At 38.0% G+C, this 19,522-nt stretch overlaps 1 protein-coding gene across 1 annotated transcript; it reads left to right on the top strand.

Annotated features, from left to right (window-relative positions):
* Positions 1 to 8,257: 8,257 nt before the first annotated feature.
* On the top strand, positions 8,258 to 19,162 carry LOC121967411 (serine/threonine-protein phosphatase 6 regulatory subunit 3-like). The gene is made up of 18 exons (XM_042517612.1): positions 8,258 to 8,581; positions 9,240 to 9,343; positions 9,742 to 9,828; positions 9,940 to 10,015; positions 10,118 to 10,192; positions 10,276 to 10,329; positions 10,788 to 10,847; positions 11,087 to 11,203; positions 11,808 to 11,902; positions 12,006 to 12,211; positions 13,983 to 14,080; positions 14,389 to 14,492; positions 14,571 to 14,736; positions 14,815 to 14,937; positions 16,892 to 16,974; positions 17,236 to 17,371; positions 18,009 to 18,079; positions 18,159 to 19,162. The coding sequence occupies exons 1-18, from the start codon at positions 8,543 to 8,545 to the stop codon at positions 18,895 to 18,897; spliced, it is 2,433 nt and encodes an 810-aa protein (XP_042373546.1). The 5' UTR covers positions 8,258 to 8,542; the 3' UTR covers positions 18,898 to 19,162.
* Positions 19,163 to 19,522: the final 360 nt, after the last annotated feature.

The following is a 19,522-nucleotide window of genomic DNA, read 5'->3' as shown; positions in this document are numbered from 1 at the left end:
ATATTATCAGCAAAATAATAAGAGCGGAAGGAAGTTGCTTCTTCAACTAAATATGCATTAAATATTGATCCCTCAACTCTTACTTCGTTATGAATATTATTCTTTAATTTCCTCAAAAACCTTTCTAATGGATATATCCATTTGTATTACATAGAACCACCTAGTTGTGCCTCATAAGGTAAATGAACAGGTAGATATTGCATTGAATAAAAAAATTAGGTGGAAATTGTTGGGTTGTAAGGTTGCAAACAAAATCCTACATTGAAAACACATGGAAAAGATCATAGGTTTATAACGGAAAGATATCTCCATTGGTATGAAGCCTTTTGGGTAGAGTCCAAAAATAAAACCATGAGGGTTTAGGCCCAAATGGATAATATCATGCCATTGTGGAGATATTTAAATTCCTTTTAGTCCTAACAATTAGTATCAGAGCTCGGACTGTCAGAAGATCTAACCGCCGACTATGCACAAGTGTTATGATTTAATTGAGTCATGTGAGTAAAATATTGACCTCGAACAAAGGAAGTGGAGGCTTCCATGTCTGAATCAAGAGGACCAGACACCAGGCAGGAAGTTTTAGTTGCGGCTAAGCAAGGAAATCCTAGTAAGTCGGGTGGACCGAGGGGCAGGAATAACTGGTGGGTCGAGGATCAGACATGGGAAGCCTGTGGTCCTTCGTTTGAAGGGGGATTGTTAGGTTGTAAGGTTGAAAATAAAGTCTCACATTGAAAATATATGGAAAAGATCATGAGTTTATAAGGAAAAGATATCTCCATTGGTACGAAGTCTTTTGGATAGAGCCAAAAAATAAAATCATGAAGGTTTAGGCCCAAAGTGGATAATATAATATCATTGTAGAGATATTTAAATTCCTTTTAGTCCTAACAGAAATATGCGCTCAAGCTTGCAGAGTATCATTAAAGTGTTTGTTTGAAGCCTAAGCATATCAGATGTCATAATAACCCTTGAAGCCAAATCTCTGAAAAAAAAAAAAAAATTATGTAAGTGCTTGTCAAACATTATTAGGAAGTAGGTTACGGAAAGTTATTGAAATTAGTCTTTGCATGAACACGTGACAATCATGACTCTTCATTCTAAACAATTTTTATCTATTTGTATCCACACAGCAAGACATAGTCGAGGTTTATTCATCAAGAAATTTGATTACTTTTAAGCAAATACATAATGCTTGCTTACTTTTTTGCCCAATGTATAACAAGCATTTAGATATTTACCAATTATTTCATTCTGAGACAACTCAAGTCTACTTACTAATTCTTTTAATTTCTTAAGTGAGTTTGTTATATCTTTAATTTTTCTATAAATATTGAAAACACATGGGAAATATCATATGTTTATAACGGAAAGATATCTCCATTGGTATGAAGCCTTTTGGGTAGAGCTCAAAAATAAAACCATGAAGGTTTAGGCCCAAATGGATAATATCATGTCATTGTGGAGATATTTAAATTTCTTTTAGTCCTAATAATTAGTATCAGAGCTCAAACTGCTGGAAGGTCTAACTGCCAACTATGCACAAGTGCTATGGTCTAATTGAGTCATGTGAAAAAAATATTGACCTCGAACAAAGGAAGTGGAGGCTCCCGTGTCTGAATCAAGAGGACCAGACACCAGGCAGGAAGTTCTAGTTGCGGCTAGGCAAGGAAGTCCTAGTAAGTCGGGTGGACCGAGGGGCAGGAATAACTGGTGGGTCGAGGATCAAACATGGAAAGCCTGTGGTCCTTCGTTTGAAGGGGGGATTGTTAGGTTGTAAGGTTGAAAATAAAGTCCCACATTGAAAATACATGGAAAAGATCATGGGTTTATAAGGGAAAGATATCTCCATTAGTATGAGGTCTTTTGGATAGAGTCAAAAAATAAAATCATGAGGGTTTAGGCCCAAAGTGGATAATATCATGTCATTGTAGAGATATTTAAATTCTTTTTAGTCCTAACAGAAATATGCGCTCAAGCTTGCAGAGTATCATTAAAGTGTTTGTTTGAAGCCGAAGCATATCAGATGTCATAATAACCCTTGAAGCCAAATCTATGAAAAAAAAATTCTGTAAGTGCTTGTCAAATATTATTAGGAAGTAGGTTACGGAAAGTTATTGAAATTAGTCTTTGCATGAACACGTGACAATCATGACTCTTCATTCTAAATAATTTTTATCTATTTGTATCCACACAGCGAGACATAGTCGAGGTTTATTCATCAAGAAATTTGATTACTTTTAATCAAATACATAATGCTTGCTTACTTTTTTGTCCCATGTATAACAAGCATTTAGATATTTACTGATTATTTCATTCTGAGACAACTCAGGTCTACTTACTAATTCTTTTAATTTCTCAAGTGAGTTTGTTGTATCTTTAGTTTTTCTATAAATATTCATCACAGTATTGAAGATGCTATCGAAATTTTTTTCTCAACATGCATCACATCTAAATTATATTCAATGAATAAATACTTTCAATATGGTAGCTCTTAAAATATCCTTCTTTTCCTCCAATCACACTTGTTCACTCTAACAATATACTTATTTATGTCTTCAAAATCATCTTGATATATTAGTAGAAATCTATAGTTATCAATTTCATCAAGAAATCCTTCGCCTAACTTTCATACTAGGGGAAGTTTCCTGACCATTTCATTTCATTTGAAATTTTTCTTATTTCGCCTAAATGAGTGATCAACTGGTTAAAATTTATGATAATTATCAAACTAGATATCTTTCCACTATAAGATAATAAAAATACATTAGACTCTCTTATGCAATGTAGACATGCTAACTTGCTAGCCATGTTCCATCTTAACAACATTGAGTATGCTGAAAAATTATTAATCGTTCATAATAAAATTACATTGTAAAATTTAATTTACTTGCAATTGTGGGTGTAGTAAACATCAATGATCAAACTTAAATTTTGATTAATGACAAATGAATTAAATTAGATATTATGTTATCTAATCTTGTTACCAAGTGTGCAGAACTTTGAAGGGTCTGAAGGACCTGACACCAGGTTAAAATTCAGCTTGGTCTATTGGATCTGATAGCTGGTGAGAAGTTTAGATAGGTTAAGAAGTGACTCGATATCTGGCAAGAAGTTCGACTAGGTCCGTGGGACCTGACAGCTGGCTGAAGTCTAGTTGGGTCTACGGACCTAATAATTGGCGGGGAGACCTGGTGGGTCAAAAGACATGTCAAGGATGATAAATGATAAGTGAGGTAAGTCACTGGAGGAGAGTGATCCAGTCAAGATGAGTCTCAATTAGTATTGGTGCAGTTGTCACCAATGATCAAACCTGTGTTTTGATGAATGATAAGTGGATTATAGTTAGATATGTTGTCGATCTAACCTTGTTACTGAGTGCACAGGGTTAACTAACTTGACAGATCAAGAGTACCAGACACTAGGCAGGAAGTCGAGTCGGGATATGTTATTCCTGATTAGCGAAGTCCAAATGTAGGATTCTGGTTGGAGGTCAGAATGTTCGATTCCTGATGGGTTGAAGTTCGGATGTGCGATTCAGGCAAGAGGTCGAGATGTTCGATTTCTGATTGGTGAAGTTCGGATATTCGATTTTGGCAGGAAAACCTGATGGGCCAAATTAGACGTCAAGGAGGTAACTTCACATTTGGTAAGTAAGGTAAGTCACTGGAGGAGAGTGTTCCAGTGAGGACGAGTCTCATTTTGGAGACTTTAGGTGTAGGTCCAATTTAGATCCATTTCAGAAACTTAAATTGAGACTCTGACTAGATCCTGATTTCGGGGAGACGAGATCTAATTACTAAATTGTTTATTTTTATTGTGCTAACTTTATCTTGCAAGGTATACTTTGTTTGTGTTGGACTAACACATTTTGCAGGGCAAAATAACACAAAATGCCTCGGGTGAACAGTACCTAAGGCACCTTCCAGGTAGCGGAAGGAGCCTTGAGTTGGGCGATAGAAGACACCTTTGAGAGCTTGGAAGGCACCTTAGGTCGAATAAAATTGGATTATGTCGATGATAAGAAGCGAGATGTTCAGGATAAGAGTTTTCCTATAGAAGGCGCCTTCAGTGCTATAGAAGGCGCCTTCAACACTCAATAAAAGGATGTCTCGCCCAATGCTTCAATAAAACTTAAGTACAACTCTTCTACAAGCCTTTGCGAATTAGCTCGATGCTCCGATCACTCCAACTTCGTGTTGCTGCTCTGCTAGGATATTATTGAGCCCGACTACTGCTGATGAGTCATCCAACACTGAGCTTGATCCGATCATCTACAAGTGCTGAGTAACAAAGTTTTCTTTGTGTATTTAAATATTGCTCAAAAGGAAAGTGTAGCTTGTTACACTTTTCCTATCTTTTCTATTGTACTCGTTTCCCTCTTCTGACGGCTCCGGAAGAGGATTATAATGAATTACTTGTTGGAGCAATCCCAATGGTCTGTGCGACCATGTGTTTTGGTGTTTAGGCAAAGGGTTTAAGTTAGGTCCACCCTTGTATTTGATATGTGTATTTGAGTTGTGCAGGACTGCAGGATACACATGTGACTCAGGTTGACGGTTTCGGGTCCAGTGAAGGATGGAGAATCCGAGGGACCGTGGACAAGACAGCGAGGACAAGGGCCGAGGGAAGTGACTTCAAGGCATACATGAAGGATGGCATTGGGGACGAGCCGCGGGCTTGAATGCATCCGAGGGACGAGAGCCAAAGGAAGTAGGCTTGAAGGCAAGAGGTCAAGGCTGCAAAGAAGCGTTAAGTGAGTCATAAGGGAGAGGGTACGAGTGCACGAGAGATTGTACTCCAAGTAAAATCCTAGTTTTAGGGTTTTACTGTAGCGTTATTGTAATAGTACTGTAGCGCTGCTATAACAGTCGACTGCATGTTTTAGCAGTCGACTGCATGTTTTAGCAGTCGACTGGTGCAGTCAACCGCGCAGTCGACTGGGTGCGAACAGAATGGTTCTGTTCATTCGGTCAGTGTGGATCAGTCGACTGCATGCTTTAGCAGTCGACTGGTATCGAGCCGTTGGGATGTAACGGTCGAATTTCCACATAGGGCAGTCGACTGTATGTTTTGGCAGTCGACTGGTAGGCGGAGTTTTCAACCCGCGGCCTATATAACCAAAGCTTGGGAGCTTGGTTATAGTTGACGATATAGAGGTGGTTAATCTCTATTAGTAGTCTACCTGTGTCCTAGCTTGTAAAGAGTCCTTGGTGAGAGTTGTGGTGATGTTTCTCCGCCCACAAGGAGCTACGTGAGCTAGCCGGAGGTCTTCCGGGGAGTAATCCACCGACGGATAGGGATCGTCCACCTCAATGACACGCCGTGGAGTAGGAGCTTTATCTCCGAACAACGTAAATGATCGTGCAGCTTGGTTTGCATTCTTTCTTATCTTTAGTTTAATTTCCTTTAGCTTGTTTGTTTTGTATATTCCGCTGCGCATACTAACAAGTGTAGGAACATCAATCGATTTGGGGACGCCGTCTATCCAACCCCCCTTCAAGCCAGTCACCAATCCCCTACATTGCCTATCTATACGGTTGGCAGGATCATGGGTCTTGGAGTAAGAGTCGTCGAAGGTTCAAAACCAAGTAACGATCAAGTTCTTGCTTTTTCGTTTCTATTTCTATCTTTTTCGTTGTGTACTTATTTTGTAAAACCAAAAAGACAAATTTTTTAAAAACCACATGATTCATCCCCCCCCCCCCCTCCCCCTCATGTGCATAATGATCCAACAGCTGAGACTGTAGGCATTTGTCCAGTTTAAGTCAATTTTAGAAACATAAATTGAGATCATGACTAGATCCTGGTCTTGGTAAGACAAGATATATTAATAATTCTATTTCTATATTATTCTAACTTTGTTTTGCAAGGTACATTTTATTTTTGGACTAATGCACTTTTGTAGGGTTAAATGGAAAAGATGAGCAGTATCGGAGGCATCTCAGAGGCGCCTCAGATCTATATGGAAGGCACCCCTGGATAGGGTGGAAGCGCCCTCGAAGAGATAAGGTGTGAGGATAAGGTTTCATGATGCGAAAGTGTCCTGGAAGCGTCTCAAAGGCACATTGGAGGCTCCTAAGAGCCGCATTGGAGGCACCTCAAAAGAGCTTAGAAGTGCCCTCATGCAGATAGGAACTGAAGCTCGTGGAGCTGATCAAGTCCAAAATTATCGAGATCAAATTTCAACTTGGAGATGCCTCCAAGGAGGATTAGAGGCACCCTCAATGCACTTTAAAAGAAGCATTCGACCAGCAGAACCACAAGAACTTCCATACGAGCTACAATGACCGTTCTGCTACTACGTCTTCACGCTATTATCATACTACTCCGTGCTACTACTACATCTGACCGTGCCGGCAGATCGACACCAACACACGGGCTCTCAACTTCAATAATCACATGTTGGTAAATTTAAATTACAGTCATTTACTTTATGTTTAAGGCAGTGTAGTCTACACTATCCTTCATTACTATTGCACTCAATTCTCTCTTCCAATGGTTCTGGAAGAGGTTTATAGAAAAAGTCCAGTTGGTCTGGAGGATCAACTGGCAACAGAGAAACTCTCCTGAGTGGAGTAGGTAAGGACGCGTTTCCCGGTGAGGGAACAGTAGACGTCAGTTCGACTTAGGGTTTCCGGATGGAAATCCGAAGTTAGAACCGGACAGTCAGAGATTGTCATAATTTCATATTATATTACTTTTGCCTAGGCTAACTTTATTCTGCAGAAAACAAGGAGCTGAAGAAAGTTGGTCCAGACGCCCGGAAGGGGTCCGAGCGCTCGGAGTCAGTCCAGGCGCTCGAAACCTAAAAATTATCGAGAAGCTGGCGTGGCGCGCACGGAATGGCCGAGCCACGTGGTCCAAGCGCCCGGAGGGGTTCCGGGCGCCCGGAACAGCCTATATAAGGAGCCTCGACAAGAAGTTTCACTACAATACAACGAACGCGCTTCCACGAGCTGCTCAGAAATCGCTTCCACGATGCCCGAAAGCTCCGACAACGATTCTTCTAGAAGATTTCCTCTTACAGAGCTATCAGTATTGTTTTCATTTAAAAGTGCCTTGTACTACAATTGTAATCCTTCTGTACTCTTTCTAATTGATTAGTGATTGTCCATCGAAAGCACTTTTACATGCGGACCTTAGGGTAGGAGTCACCATAGACTCCGAACCAAGTAAAATCTTGGTGTTTGCGTTATGTACTTTCTTTTCCGCTGTGTGTTTTACTTTGAGTTTTCTAAAACGAATGAAATAGTCATGAGCATTATTTACCCTTCCCTCTAGTGCTTTCGATTCAACACGAAGAACTTTTTTACTTTCTTCTTATGAAGAAAACTTTTATTGCTCATACTTGCTTCTGTCCTAGAATCAAAAGTGTTTTTGTTTTTTGTTTTTTGTTTTTTTTTTTTTTTTGGACTAAGCATGCTCATGCTTGTGGCAAGCAACGTGGATTTTTGCATGTAAGACCCATGGCATTGCTCATTAAGGTATATAGCAAGCTTTGCATTGGACACTTATACATGTAAGAACATATGTCATTTGCACATGTAGGAGAGAATTGTGGCGAACATTGACTGATTCATTGTGCCCCCGATCACGGTTTATTCTGTACAGTAGCATTCACACACAAAATTTTATATTAGTGTAATCCGAGTCTTTTGATTCACACTCTCTCCTGCATTATCAATATCAATCATATTATTACATGTTCGATGTGAGACTAAAAATCCACAAATCATATTTTCATTCACATTTTTCCAACCATCTCATGATTATTTCATACAATTTTAGAAATATTATACTTATTTAGATATTATGAATCCCTTCCATTCAGAAGGTTTCCCTTCCATTCTAAGTAAACATGGTTTTAAGTTTTCTCCCTGCTTCCTCTCCTCCCTGAAGTAAACACAATCATGATGTCACATTATTGCTAATAATTAGTCACAGAAAGGCAGATTAAGAACCACGTGAATTCACTCCTTTTTCACGTTGCCACTTGGCTAACGAAGCACGACCGGTTACTTCCAGTCGTCCGTCGCCGTGAAGTCACCTTTAACCTGCAGCAGCCAGTCACTTAAACTTAAATGGACTCAATAATTTCACCTCCTTGAATACCCGAGCGCAGATTTAATAAAATCGAGGGTCCCATCTCCTCAAAGCGAGGGTATCAGTTATTCTCGAGAACTCCGGTGCTGACTTTGACGTCCCAAATTTGCTCCCTCGCGGTCCATTCGACGACTGTCTCATCTCCTTTATTTCTCCACCTCCAATCGAAGACGACGCCTTTCTCTTTCTCTCTCTTAGCCTCTCCGCCCTGATATCTAGGGTTTTCCTTCCTCTCCGCCGCCGCCGTCGCCGTCGCCGTCGCCGTCTCCTTCACCGTCGTCTAAGCGTCGTCTCGCTCTTCCACGTCCTTCTCCTCATCTGCTGCGTCCGCAGGGCAGCCGCTGCCTCCGCTCGTGGGTCGTTTCGGTTCCGCTCGCGTCTAGTCGAGGAAGTCGCCGATTTTAATACTTCTCAGCTGTCTTCGTAAGCTAGGTCGGATATGTTCTGGCGAATCCCCAACCTCCCCGCTTCGTCCCCGGTGAGTAACTCTCCACCGTTGCTCTAGATTCATCCTCCTCCTTTCTTGCTCTTTTTTGTCACCATCGCTGCTGATTAATTCGATGGTATTTTACTTTCATTTTTTGCGTGTTTGTTTGTAGGTTTTGACTGCTCTTTTAACTGTACGTTTTTTTAATAACTTTTATCTGCTTACTTGTCTAATCATACGGTTTTTTTGTCTAATTAGTACTTTTGTAGGCATTATGCCACGTAACAAGCTCTAAATGCTTACGAGTTGGTGCAATATTTGTGTGCTGATACGGATATCTGTGCTTGGTCTTCTCTTTTCTACTTTTTGTTATTATATTTTTTTCTTGGAACGGAACATCTGTAGCAACTTCAGGTTAATATGAATGGACGTGTTTACTTAAAAATATTTCACCTTCTAGATGAACCGATAGTTTCTTCCTGTTGATAACAAGCGATGAAACTCTGCGTTTGAAACACTAGAGCCATAAACTAGCGGTATCAGTGGGCTTATCATACTATTTGCTGGTTGAGCTATGTTGTTAGCATTGTCAGGAAATTTAACATCATTATGTTGTTTAGCTTATTTATTTATTTATTTATTTATTTCAATATCATGCCAATTCATGTTGATTCACAGGCTTACTTTTATCTTACGGCCATCTATGCAGGTGGAGTTAATATTGGATAAGGAAAATTTCACTTTAGAAGAACTTCTGGACGAAGAAGAGATAATTCAAGAATGCAAAGCTCTTAACTCACGACTTATTAATTTGTAATATTTCTTTTGAGCAGAAATTGTTAATCTGGTCTACTGTATTTTGTAACAAAGGAGTCTGCTCACTCTTCACTCTTGATTTTCTCTATTAGCTGCATTACAAAATTGTGAGGGACTCACAAACCGACATTGGCTTTGTTTTAGCTACATTTTGGCTCCATATATACTGTAGTAAATGATTTTACCATTTTTTTCTAAATTCAAATTTGGAGGAAAAAATAATCAGTGCAATATGTACTTTTATGACAGTATTTGAATATTACTATGCAGTTTTCTACTTTGAGTCACCTATATGATGAAATCACAATCTGCTTCTACTAATTTTCTTTTAACATGAGAACTAGTCTCCTTTGCCATCCATGTTAGTTTACTCAGTGAAATTCATTTGCTTTCAGTCTTAGAGAACGTGCTCAGGTAGAACAATTACTTCGATATATCATTGAAGATGCTCCTGGTGACGCTGACAATATACGGACCTTTAAGTACGTTCCTTTGCGACTACTCATTTTTCAGCTACTTTACAAAAGCAACCCTTTCTCTGTTCTGAAGCTCATGGGTTATTTGGATTTCACTTTGTTATTTGAATGAAATAGGTTTCCTTTTGTTGCTTGTGAGATATTTACTTGTGAAATTGATGTCATTCTTAAAACCTTGGTGGAGGATGAAGATGTAAGGCACTAAACTCGATGCAATTGCCCACCTTTGCACAAATATTTGTTGATTATTTGCTTGAAATTCTTTATTTCCTTATTATTTTTTTTCTTAATGCAGTTGATGAACATGTTATTCTCCTTTCTTGAACCAAATCGCACGCACAGTTCAACACTGGCTGGATATTTTAGCAAGGTTATGATCCATTCTTCTTAGAATATTAGCTTCTAATGGATTAATTTGTTTAGCTTTCTAATTATTCTTTTAATTTTGACTAGGTTGTGGTGTGCCTAATGTTAAGGAAAACAAATTCACTTATGGCATATGTTCAAGTAAGTTTTTCTTTACTGCTTTATCTGGAAAATTTATTAAGAAAATGATTGGAGGATTAGCATTCCTGGGTTCAAGTGGGCTGGTGACCTCAAGTAATCATAGTTTCACCTGGCACAATAACTTTTTTTTCTTTTTCTTCTTGTGGTTGACCTCAAGTAACCATAGTAATCTTGGAGGATTAGCATTCCTAAGTCTTTATTTTTTTGTTCAATAGTCAACTTTATCTGTATTTTTGTGTTTCATAGGTTCTTTCTAGACCATATATATATATATATATATATATTTTTTTTTTTTATTTTTGAATCTCAGTTTGTCTTTTTTTCCTTAAAAAGCTTGAATTAGGAAGCATTGCACTTTAGAGGCTTTCTAGGTTACTTTGCAACCCTTTTTCAGACGCAATGTGATATTTTATGTTGTTTCTTTAAACTTACAATGTGGAGTCCTTTCTTTGCATCAGACCCATGGCACAGTTTTCAACCTCTTGGCCGATTTGATAGGAATAACATCAATCAGGGAGGTTAGTACTTCATTGTATGTCATCTTTCTTTTCATTTTATAGTGACTTTTGACATACAACTATATGTGTCTTTCTTCAATTGGTTTTATCTGTGTACTTGTTCTATTATATCTAATTTATGAAAGGCTTCCACTTTGATTCCCTTTTTATATTGATATACCTTATTTCTTTTCATATTGTTACTTTTTCATGTAACTATTTTCTAATCAAATTCATGCCTTTTGTTTTACTTTGATCAGATCTTGATTCGTCTTGTTGGTGCTGATGATCATACGAATCCGAACTATGTGAACATCATGCAGTGGTTGTCTGATACCAATCTTCTTGATATGATCGTGGATAAATTAAGTCCATCTGTGAGTTCCTCAATATGCATTCTTTTATGTTTGAAGAATCTTTTCAGAACTCTCACATAGTTTATCCGAAGTCAGAGCCAGATCAACTTTGCTGGTCTCATCTGAAAATTGGAACCACTCCGCTGGTTGGTTTTGTTCTATTACAGGTCTAAAAAAATACCCAAAAGCCATTGAGACACTTAATTTGGTTGGCCCAACAAAGTTTGCATTGACCCATATGAGTTTCTCAACTTTGCCAGACCAATATTCTTTGTAGGGCTTAGATTGGAAGTCAGAAATGTCCTGAAATTAAGATAATGTTGTTTGATAATTGGGGAGTTATAATTATAATTTAAAATTAGCACCGGCCTTAGTCCCCGCTTGCCTACTATTCCTATTTGCCAAACTACACATGCGGATTCCTTGCATTGTAACTTAGCCATCTCCTTTGATTTCTTTATTTTGATTATGGTACGTTAATTATGCTAAAGGTCAGTCATTGTTATACCTGAGTATTTTTCACATTCTTTTATTGCATTCTGGGCAATTGTCTGTTAGTTGTGTTAAAAAAATCTGGCATATGTTTCAATGAATCTTCATTGATTTGCATCTTTAAATTTAACAGCATTCAACTGAAGTTAATGCCAATGCGGCTGAGGTTTTAATGGCCATTATTCGAAATACTCCATCAGCTTTAGCAGCCAAACTTTCCAGCCAAAGGTGATTGTCTGTCCGTTGCCTCTTCCAAAGATATGGTTGATTAGATGTATTATTGTTGTTGATCTTGTTCTTTTCTTTATTTCCATTGTACTCTGGTTTTCAGCTTTATCACCAGGATATTTGGCCATGCATTGGAAAATTCTTCATCAAGATCTGCTCTCATTCACTCTCTATCTGTGTGCATTGCTTTGCTTGATCCTAAAAGGTCTGCATCTGCGGCATCTATTAATTACATCAGGAATCAGCATTTATATGTGCCATTCAGTGATGTTGATCCCACAGCTCTTCATGCCATGTTGACACATTTGAGTATGTTGATAAGTTCTCAATTTCATTTTTTTTTTGTCAAAGCAGTTACAGTTCAATTAAGGAATCATTTTATAGGTTTGTCCTAAAGGATATTGAGGAATGGCTCTTGATGTACAGATACTTCATTGCCTTATTGCTGATGAGATGAATGTTCAAACGAGATGTCTTTTTTTTCTTTAAAAAAAATGAAATGAGTTAAGTTTTGTTCATGACTATGTGTAGCTATATCAATCTAACTTGAATTATTATACTATATGGTAACCAACACATCTAAATTATTCATATTTTGTTCATGCATTTGTTTCATATCATATATCAAGAGGTTTAATATGTATTTACACAAGTTGATTCATTAACCTGTTATTGGATAGTAATTAGGTGTATCCCTGGTAAAGGATAAAATGAGAGAAATAGACAACCAATAGATTGTCCAATTCAAAGAGTGGAATTGGTTACAGTGGAAGGTGTAACAGGAACAACTTGACCAAAAAAAGATATAATTGTCTAAAAAATTATTTAATCGACTTGATTATTACTAACAAATAGCTTCACATGCACCTCAGTTGAAGGATAAAGTTCATGATGACTCCAAATATTTGGGACAAACTCAGCTTTCTAATGATTATCTATGTTCAGTTTTCCTTTAGTTGTTGTTCACCTCACGTTATCATTCTTACCCATAAGTATAGGTAGTATTGGCACTTTGTAACACGTCATAAGATACAATAGCTTATTATGTTAGAAAAACCTTATTCTAGGTTATCTGGTGTGCATGAGTTTATTGAAATAGATCCTTTTTAAATACACTGGAAAAAATTGAATATTTTAGCCGTCAAGACCTATTTCATATTGTTTCATTCAATATTGTATTGAATGCCCTTAGATCCATTGGTTCCTCTATATGGATGTGTTTGTGCTTCTACCTGACTACTTACTGATATGGTGGAAGTTTTTTGTTGGCAAGAAGTTTGACTATTAAATATACCCACAATGGGGTCTGCTACAAGTAATTTATGCCTTTTTTATTGTTACTATACTAGTAGGCTTCTAGCTTGTTCCAACTGTCTAAAGATTGGTTGATTTGGATGAAAAAAAAGCAAGAGGATTATATGTGGAATGCCCTATTGATACATATTGGAATAATATTACTATGATGGTGCTGTGCCTGCATGCCACCTATTATGTGATGATTCCAGCCCCGATATGATCTAATAATAAGAACTATATCATGCATTAATTTTCTTTAAAAATCTATCAGACATAGTAATTTTTTCATTAGAATTCTTGAATACTCACCATTGTTTTATTTATTTTGAGACAACTTAATATGCCGCCACCACCTGCACAAGTAAAGGAATTGATGCTGGACTAATTTGTTCTGGTGTTTTTTCTCTTTCGTTTTGTTCTTAAGTGTTCTTTGTCTACTTGAGTTTTGTATCATCTGGTGGAGCTGTCAGCTGTAGATATTCTATCGTGTATATGCTTTTTGCATTCTGTATTTGATTATTTAGCTGCTGAAAGCAAGTTGGATTGTGGCACTGACTGGAGAAATTTCTGGACCTTAATCAAGGCTCAATTTTGACCAGTTTCTTTGAATTTTTTTGTTTGATTTCTTTTTTTTTATGAGGCTTTAGTAATCTCTTTTGCAAGTGTCTTGATCTAAGGTTTTAGCACATTTGAGGATTTACCCATGCTCTTCCCATTATCTTTGATTTCATTTTTATCATGTTTAAGCTGTCAGTACTGAAAGTTTCATCCTTATTTTATGCAGATGACTTGCTTAAATTTTTAAACGTATCATCCGAGACTAATACTCTTCAAACAACATATGGTGAATTGCAACCTCCACTTGGGAAGCACCGTCTTAAAGTATGTACATGTTAGAGCAGATTTCTTGATTGATTTTTGACTGGTAAAGTTGGGAGCATATTTGCTTTAATTGTTAATTGATCATAGGAAATGGTTGGTCATGAGTTTTTTTGAGAATTATTTTCGTGAAACTGAAACAAAATTTTCTGTTAGTTTATACACTAGTGTATCAACTACATTGTATCTCAATGCCAGTTAGTCAAAAACATATTTTACCCTCGTCCAGGATGATTCTTATTGATGGATGCTTCACATGTTTTCAATGTTGAGAATTACAAGCATCTGAGACTTGTGGTTTGAATTCTCAGGTAGTAGAGTTCATTGCGGTATTACTGGAAGTTGGTGGTGAAGCTGCTGAGAAGGAATTGATTAAATCTAGTGCCATCCAGATAATCCTAGATCTTTTTTTTAAGTAAGCTACATGTTTTGCAATTGTGGGCCTTGTTGTAAGCATTGGTTGTGCAATGCCGCTAATATGAGAATATTACAGGTATCCCTTCAACAACTCACTACATCATCATGTGGAGAATTTGGTGATTTGTTGCCTTGAAAGCAAGAACAGTGTAGTTGTTGATTATCTCTTTTGTGAATGTAGTATCATCACTAAATTTCTACAGATGGATAAAAATTCTTTTCTTTCAACTGAATCAAGTGTGGTAAGAATTTTATATGTTAAGAAATATGGTTGTTCATATTGCTGTGTATGAAGATTCTTCATCAATTTGGCTTTGTAGATAACTGTTCCAGCCTCTGGGAGAAAACCAATTCGAGCTGGTAACATTGGACATATAACAAGAATTTGTAACAGACTTGTCCAACTAGGAACTAGCAATGACCGTATTCGGTCTTACCTACAGGTAAGTTGGTTATTGAGATACTGGTGTATAAGTTAATACTTTATCTAAGTCTATCAATTTATTCCATAGATATGATACAAAATTGTCTGCATCAATTGTTTTGACTTCTGCAGCATGTCAGGCTGTGATTCCACTTTGCTTTCTGTTGGAAGATACATTTGAATGGATTGAATTTATTCTTAGCCTGTCTATAGCTTTTAACTGGTTTCCAATTTTATTATTTAGTCATTTAAGCCAAAAATTTCACTAACTTAACCATGTCTTGGTGCATTTAGCATGTGTGGATGTGCTACATGTCTTGGTATGTTTTCGAAGCTGAAGGAATCACTAATCAGATTCATCTCGAAAAGTCTGTTTCAAACCATTGATTAATGTGATCAGCTGCCCTCCCTAATTAATCAGGCACACTAGTTGGTAAATTAGATTTCAATCCGAGGCGTTTAGTTCAGTCATGCAACAGGAGGTCCTCTTCTTACAATAAGGTCTTGGCATGTTATTGCACTTCTAAGGAAGTTTAACTATAACCTCCAGGCTTCTTTATCTTAATTCTATTTGTAGTGGCTTCACTTGGATTAAAAGAACACATCAAGCTGGAGAATAATGTTCAACAGTTCATGCTGATCATGTTTTTGCTGTACTTTATTATCTTTGATCATAGCAGGATTATCTTTCTAACCTCCCTTTAGTTTAATTTCCTGCTTATACAAATAGTTCGTTGTTACCAGATGTAATGGTTACTTAGAATCCCGGGACTTTTTTCATGTATAAACACATCATTATCATTGTTTATAGTGTAATTGATATTGTTCTCGTAATTAAGTGGATGAAATTTAATGAAGCTGCATAGTTGACGAAAGTTTAATGTATTAATTGAAGTAATTTTTTTCATTTGGTTTGATGTAAGTTTTGTAACGCCCCGGCCCGGGCGGGCCCCACCCGAACCGAACCGGGAACGCCACCTGAATTGCCCATCGGGTTGACGACTAGTTCCACAGACCACCGGAGGTCCTTTCAGCGTGCTTTGTCCTCACTCACACGCACCCTGAAAAACTTCCTAGGAGGTCACCCATCCTCAGATTTCTCCAAGTCAAGCACACTTAACTTTGGAGTTCTTTGAGTTTGGGCTTCCGAAAAGGAAGGTGCACCTTGGTGATATAGATAGTACCATCTAACCTTTTAAGTCGTACTTAACCAGAATCTCAGAACCGGGGTATTACAATCACCCCTACTTAAAGACACAACGTCCTCGTTGTGTAACCACGAATCACACCATAGACAAATCCCAGAATCTCCCTCGCTAGGTGGTGCCCTGGGTGCTCCTGCCACAGGTGCACTCACGGTCGCAAGGTCGCTCTGATACCATCTGTAATGCCCCGGCTCGGGCGGGCCCCACCCGAACCGAACCGGGAACGCCACCTGAATTGCCCATCGGGTTGACGACTAGCTCCACAGACCACCGTTGGTCCTTTCAGCATGCTTTGTCCTCACTTGCACGCACCCTGGAAAACTATCCTCAGATCTCTCCAAGCCAAGCACGCTTAACTTTGGAGTTCTTTGAGTTTGGGCTTCCGAAAAGGAAGGTGCACCTTGGTGATATGGATAGTACCATCTAACCTTTTAAGTCATACTTAATCAGAATCTCAGAACCGGGGTATTACAAGTTTTGTGGCTTTTAATAGTGCTGTGGCTTCATGCCTAGAACCCAGGATATGCTGGATCCTGGGGTTCCTGGCTGGATTGGAACAATGGCTTCATAAGGGTTCATATGAATATCCGGTAGATGGATAATCAATTTGGACAGAGTTCTTTTTTCACGTTTCTGTCTCATCACATAAATTAATTGTTGCTTTTCTTTGTCCGACATTTCATATTGTTATATGATTCGAGAGCCTTTGTCATGTATAAGCTTCATGCTTGTTACTAACCTTTCCTCTTTGTTTGATTGCTTTTGTAGGAATCAGTTGACTGGGTTGATTGGCAAACAAATGTGCTGCGTGAACGTAATGCAGTAGAGAATGTATATCACTGGGCCTGTGGGTGAGCATCATTAAATGGATGTACTTTTCTTATGGGGAGTCCTGAGTGTTAAATTGCTTATTGTGTGCTTATATAATTTGTCTCAAGTGAACTTTGAGCTCACACATGTTCACATATAGCGCCGAGCTGAATTAGATTTGAAAAGTTTACATTGTTTTGTTAATAGTTTTATTATTAAATTAAAAGAATTGAATTGCAAAGATGCAAAGTCTGTCATGTGCCATCATTTAACTTTCTTCTACATTTGTTTTGTTTATGCAGTCGACCAACATCTATACAGGAAAGGGGAAGAGATAGTGATGAAGAACTTCATGTTAGAGATTATGATGTGGCTTTATCAAATAATCCTCTCCAGCCATTTCAATATCGAGTCTATGAGAATGATGACATGGATGAGGTATTCTGTAGATTAGATATATTTATGAGATTTTCTGTAGAATAGATATACTTTCACCAATGATTTGTGCGGCTGCACGTTTAGTTTTATTCTAGGTGTCTTTTTTTACTCACTTCCTCGGCATGTTTGAAAGTCTGCAATTTTGTTTGAATAAATGGGGTATTGGGTAAATTGTGAGCAAAGTGATGTTTTCCTGAATATATGTAATGCCTGAAGTGTGGGGTTGTTCCATATATTCTTTTTAACTTGATTTCTACTTTTGTACCTCATTAATGAAAGTTCAAATTTGGTAATTATATTTCAAAATCTGCTTGGTAATTTTTTTTTTCAAAAAGTTACCCATGAAATGAATATCAACCAATTTGCAAATTGAAAATTGCTAACAGAATTAATATGGAGCATATGTTGTCAGAGGGTACATCAACTACACCACACTTTCACTTGTAATTGAAGACATAACCGATACTTTAGTATCACAGTCAAAGTTTCTACAGTGGTGTGTTTCATGTACTTGTGTGTGACCAGAAGTATAATAGTTGTAATATCATTCGAACGCCAAAAGGTTGCTCCAGCTCAAAAGTTTCAGTAAAAACAATTGCTGTCTTGCTCATGCAACTTTGATCTGCTCAAACTGCAGGATGTATACTTGGATGAAGGATCTAGTGGAGTCGTCATTTCTTCTTTGAGGCTTGGCGGTGATAACCCAAGGTAGATAATGTTTTAAGCTTTCCCTCAATTTTTTTAAAGCATGACTCCAAGTTGACTTCTCCTTCTGTGTATACTGCAGTTGTCTTTTCACCAACTCCAACTGGTTCACTTTTGAGGATGAGAGTTCCATGGAACCTATGAGCATCACAACACCTGATAAGATGGACGATGCTAATCTAAATGAGACATCAAATGGCAGCGACAGCAGTGATGATGAGGTGGTGGTTGGAGTTGAGGAGCTTGCCAAGGCTGGGATGCCTGGACACAAGTATTTAGACTCGGATTTCATGTCCCAGGACACTTCTAGTGTAGATCAATCCCTTAACGATCTGTCCACAGATGTGACAAAACTGAATGTCACCGACGATGTGAGTCTTTTCCGGTTGGACACTGCTGAGAATGAGGACCTCTTCAACGACCAACAGCTACCAGAATGGGTGGGTTGGCGTGAAGCTTCAGACATTCACGTAGATGGATCTACTGACGCTTCAGTTCAGTCAAACACCGTGGTGGAAGGTGCAGCAACCACAGCACCAGTTACCACAGCTGGTGCACTAGGTGAAAGTAGTGTGCACGCGTTAGAATCTGGTGAGTCAGCAAAAGCAGAAGAGACTTCCTCTTCATTGTTCGAGGATGCAGAGTTTGTCGGTGTGGATTTTGAGGAAGGGAGATCCACAAATGGTGAGGTTGGCGTAACAAATAGGGCCTTTGTTCTTCAGGTTCCAGAACTGCCCAAGCCCCATGAAGACGGAACGGCTATCAAGTTCAACAACAGTCGATGGCGCATGGAACCTGAGGTAGGCATTGTTCAGGAGTAGCAATAAGTCTAACCGTATTGATCCCACAAAAGGGGTTCCATGTACAGCAGCATTTATTCAGACGTGCATCTGGTAGCAGGTGTACTCTTGCTGTTTCATATTATATTTTTTGTCTCCAAACCGGCGAGTTGTTCCCGTGTATTATTATTGTCGTTGTCCCATATAAACTGTATTATTATGGTCCTGTTAATCGTTATTAACTGTTTGCTTTTGTATAATTGGAACGACCATCAATATCTAGTTCTGTTGGCATATTCTTGTTTCAGTATGTGATCCCATGCATTGTCGAAGTTTAATCAGAGAAATGTCCGTTGACTAACGGAGACATTTGTTATGCTGTATTTTACTGAACCGCGTGATATATTCCAGTTATACCTTTTTTCCTTCATGAAATAATTATACGAGGAGTTTGTGTGTATCTTTAAATTTTTGTTATACCGATTTTAAAATGTACTATTCTCATTTTGTAAAAAGGCTTGATGGTATAAATGCATTAAAGAGGCTGGTAGGAGTTTTGGTTTTGGTTTTGGTTGTTTTTATTTTTAGGGCTGTAAATAAGTTAAGTCGAGTCGAGTTTTGGGGTGTTTAAATTTGCTTGATAAGGTAATCGAACTGAGTTTAAAAT

Source organism: Zingiber officinale, chromosome 3B (genome assembly GCF_018446385.1).
Source record: "Zingiber officinale cultivar Zhangliang chromosome 3B, Zo_v1.1, whole genome shotgun sequence".
Taxonomy (NCBI): Eukaryota; Viridiplantae; Streptophyta; class Magnoliopsida; order Zingiberales; family Zingiberaceae; genus Zingiber; species Zingiber officinale.
Note: the sequence above shows the minus strand (reverse complement) of the source record. Positions and strands in the feature narration are given on the sequence as shown.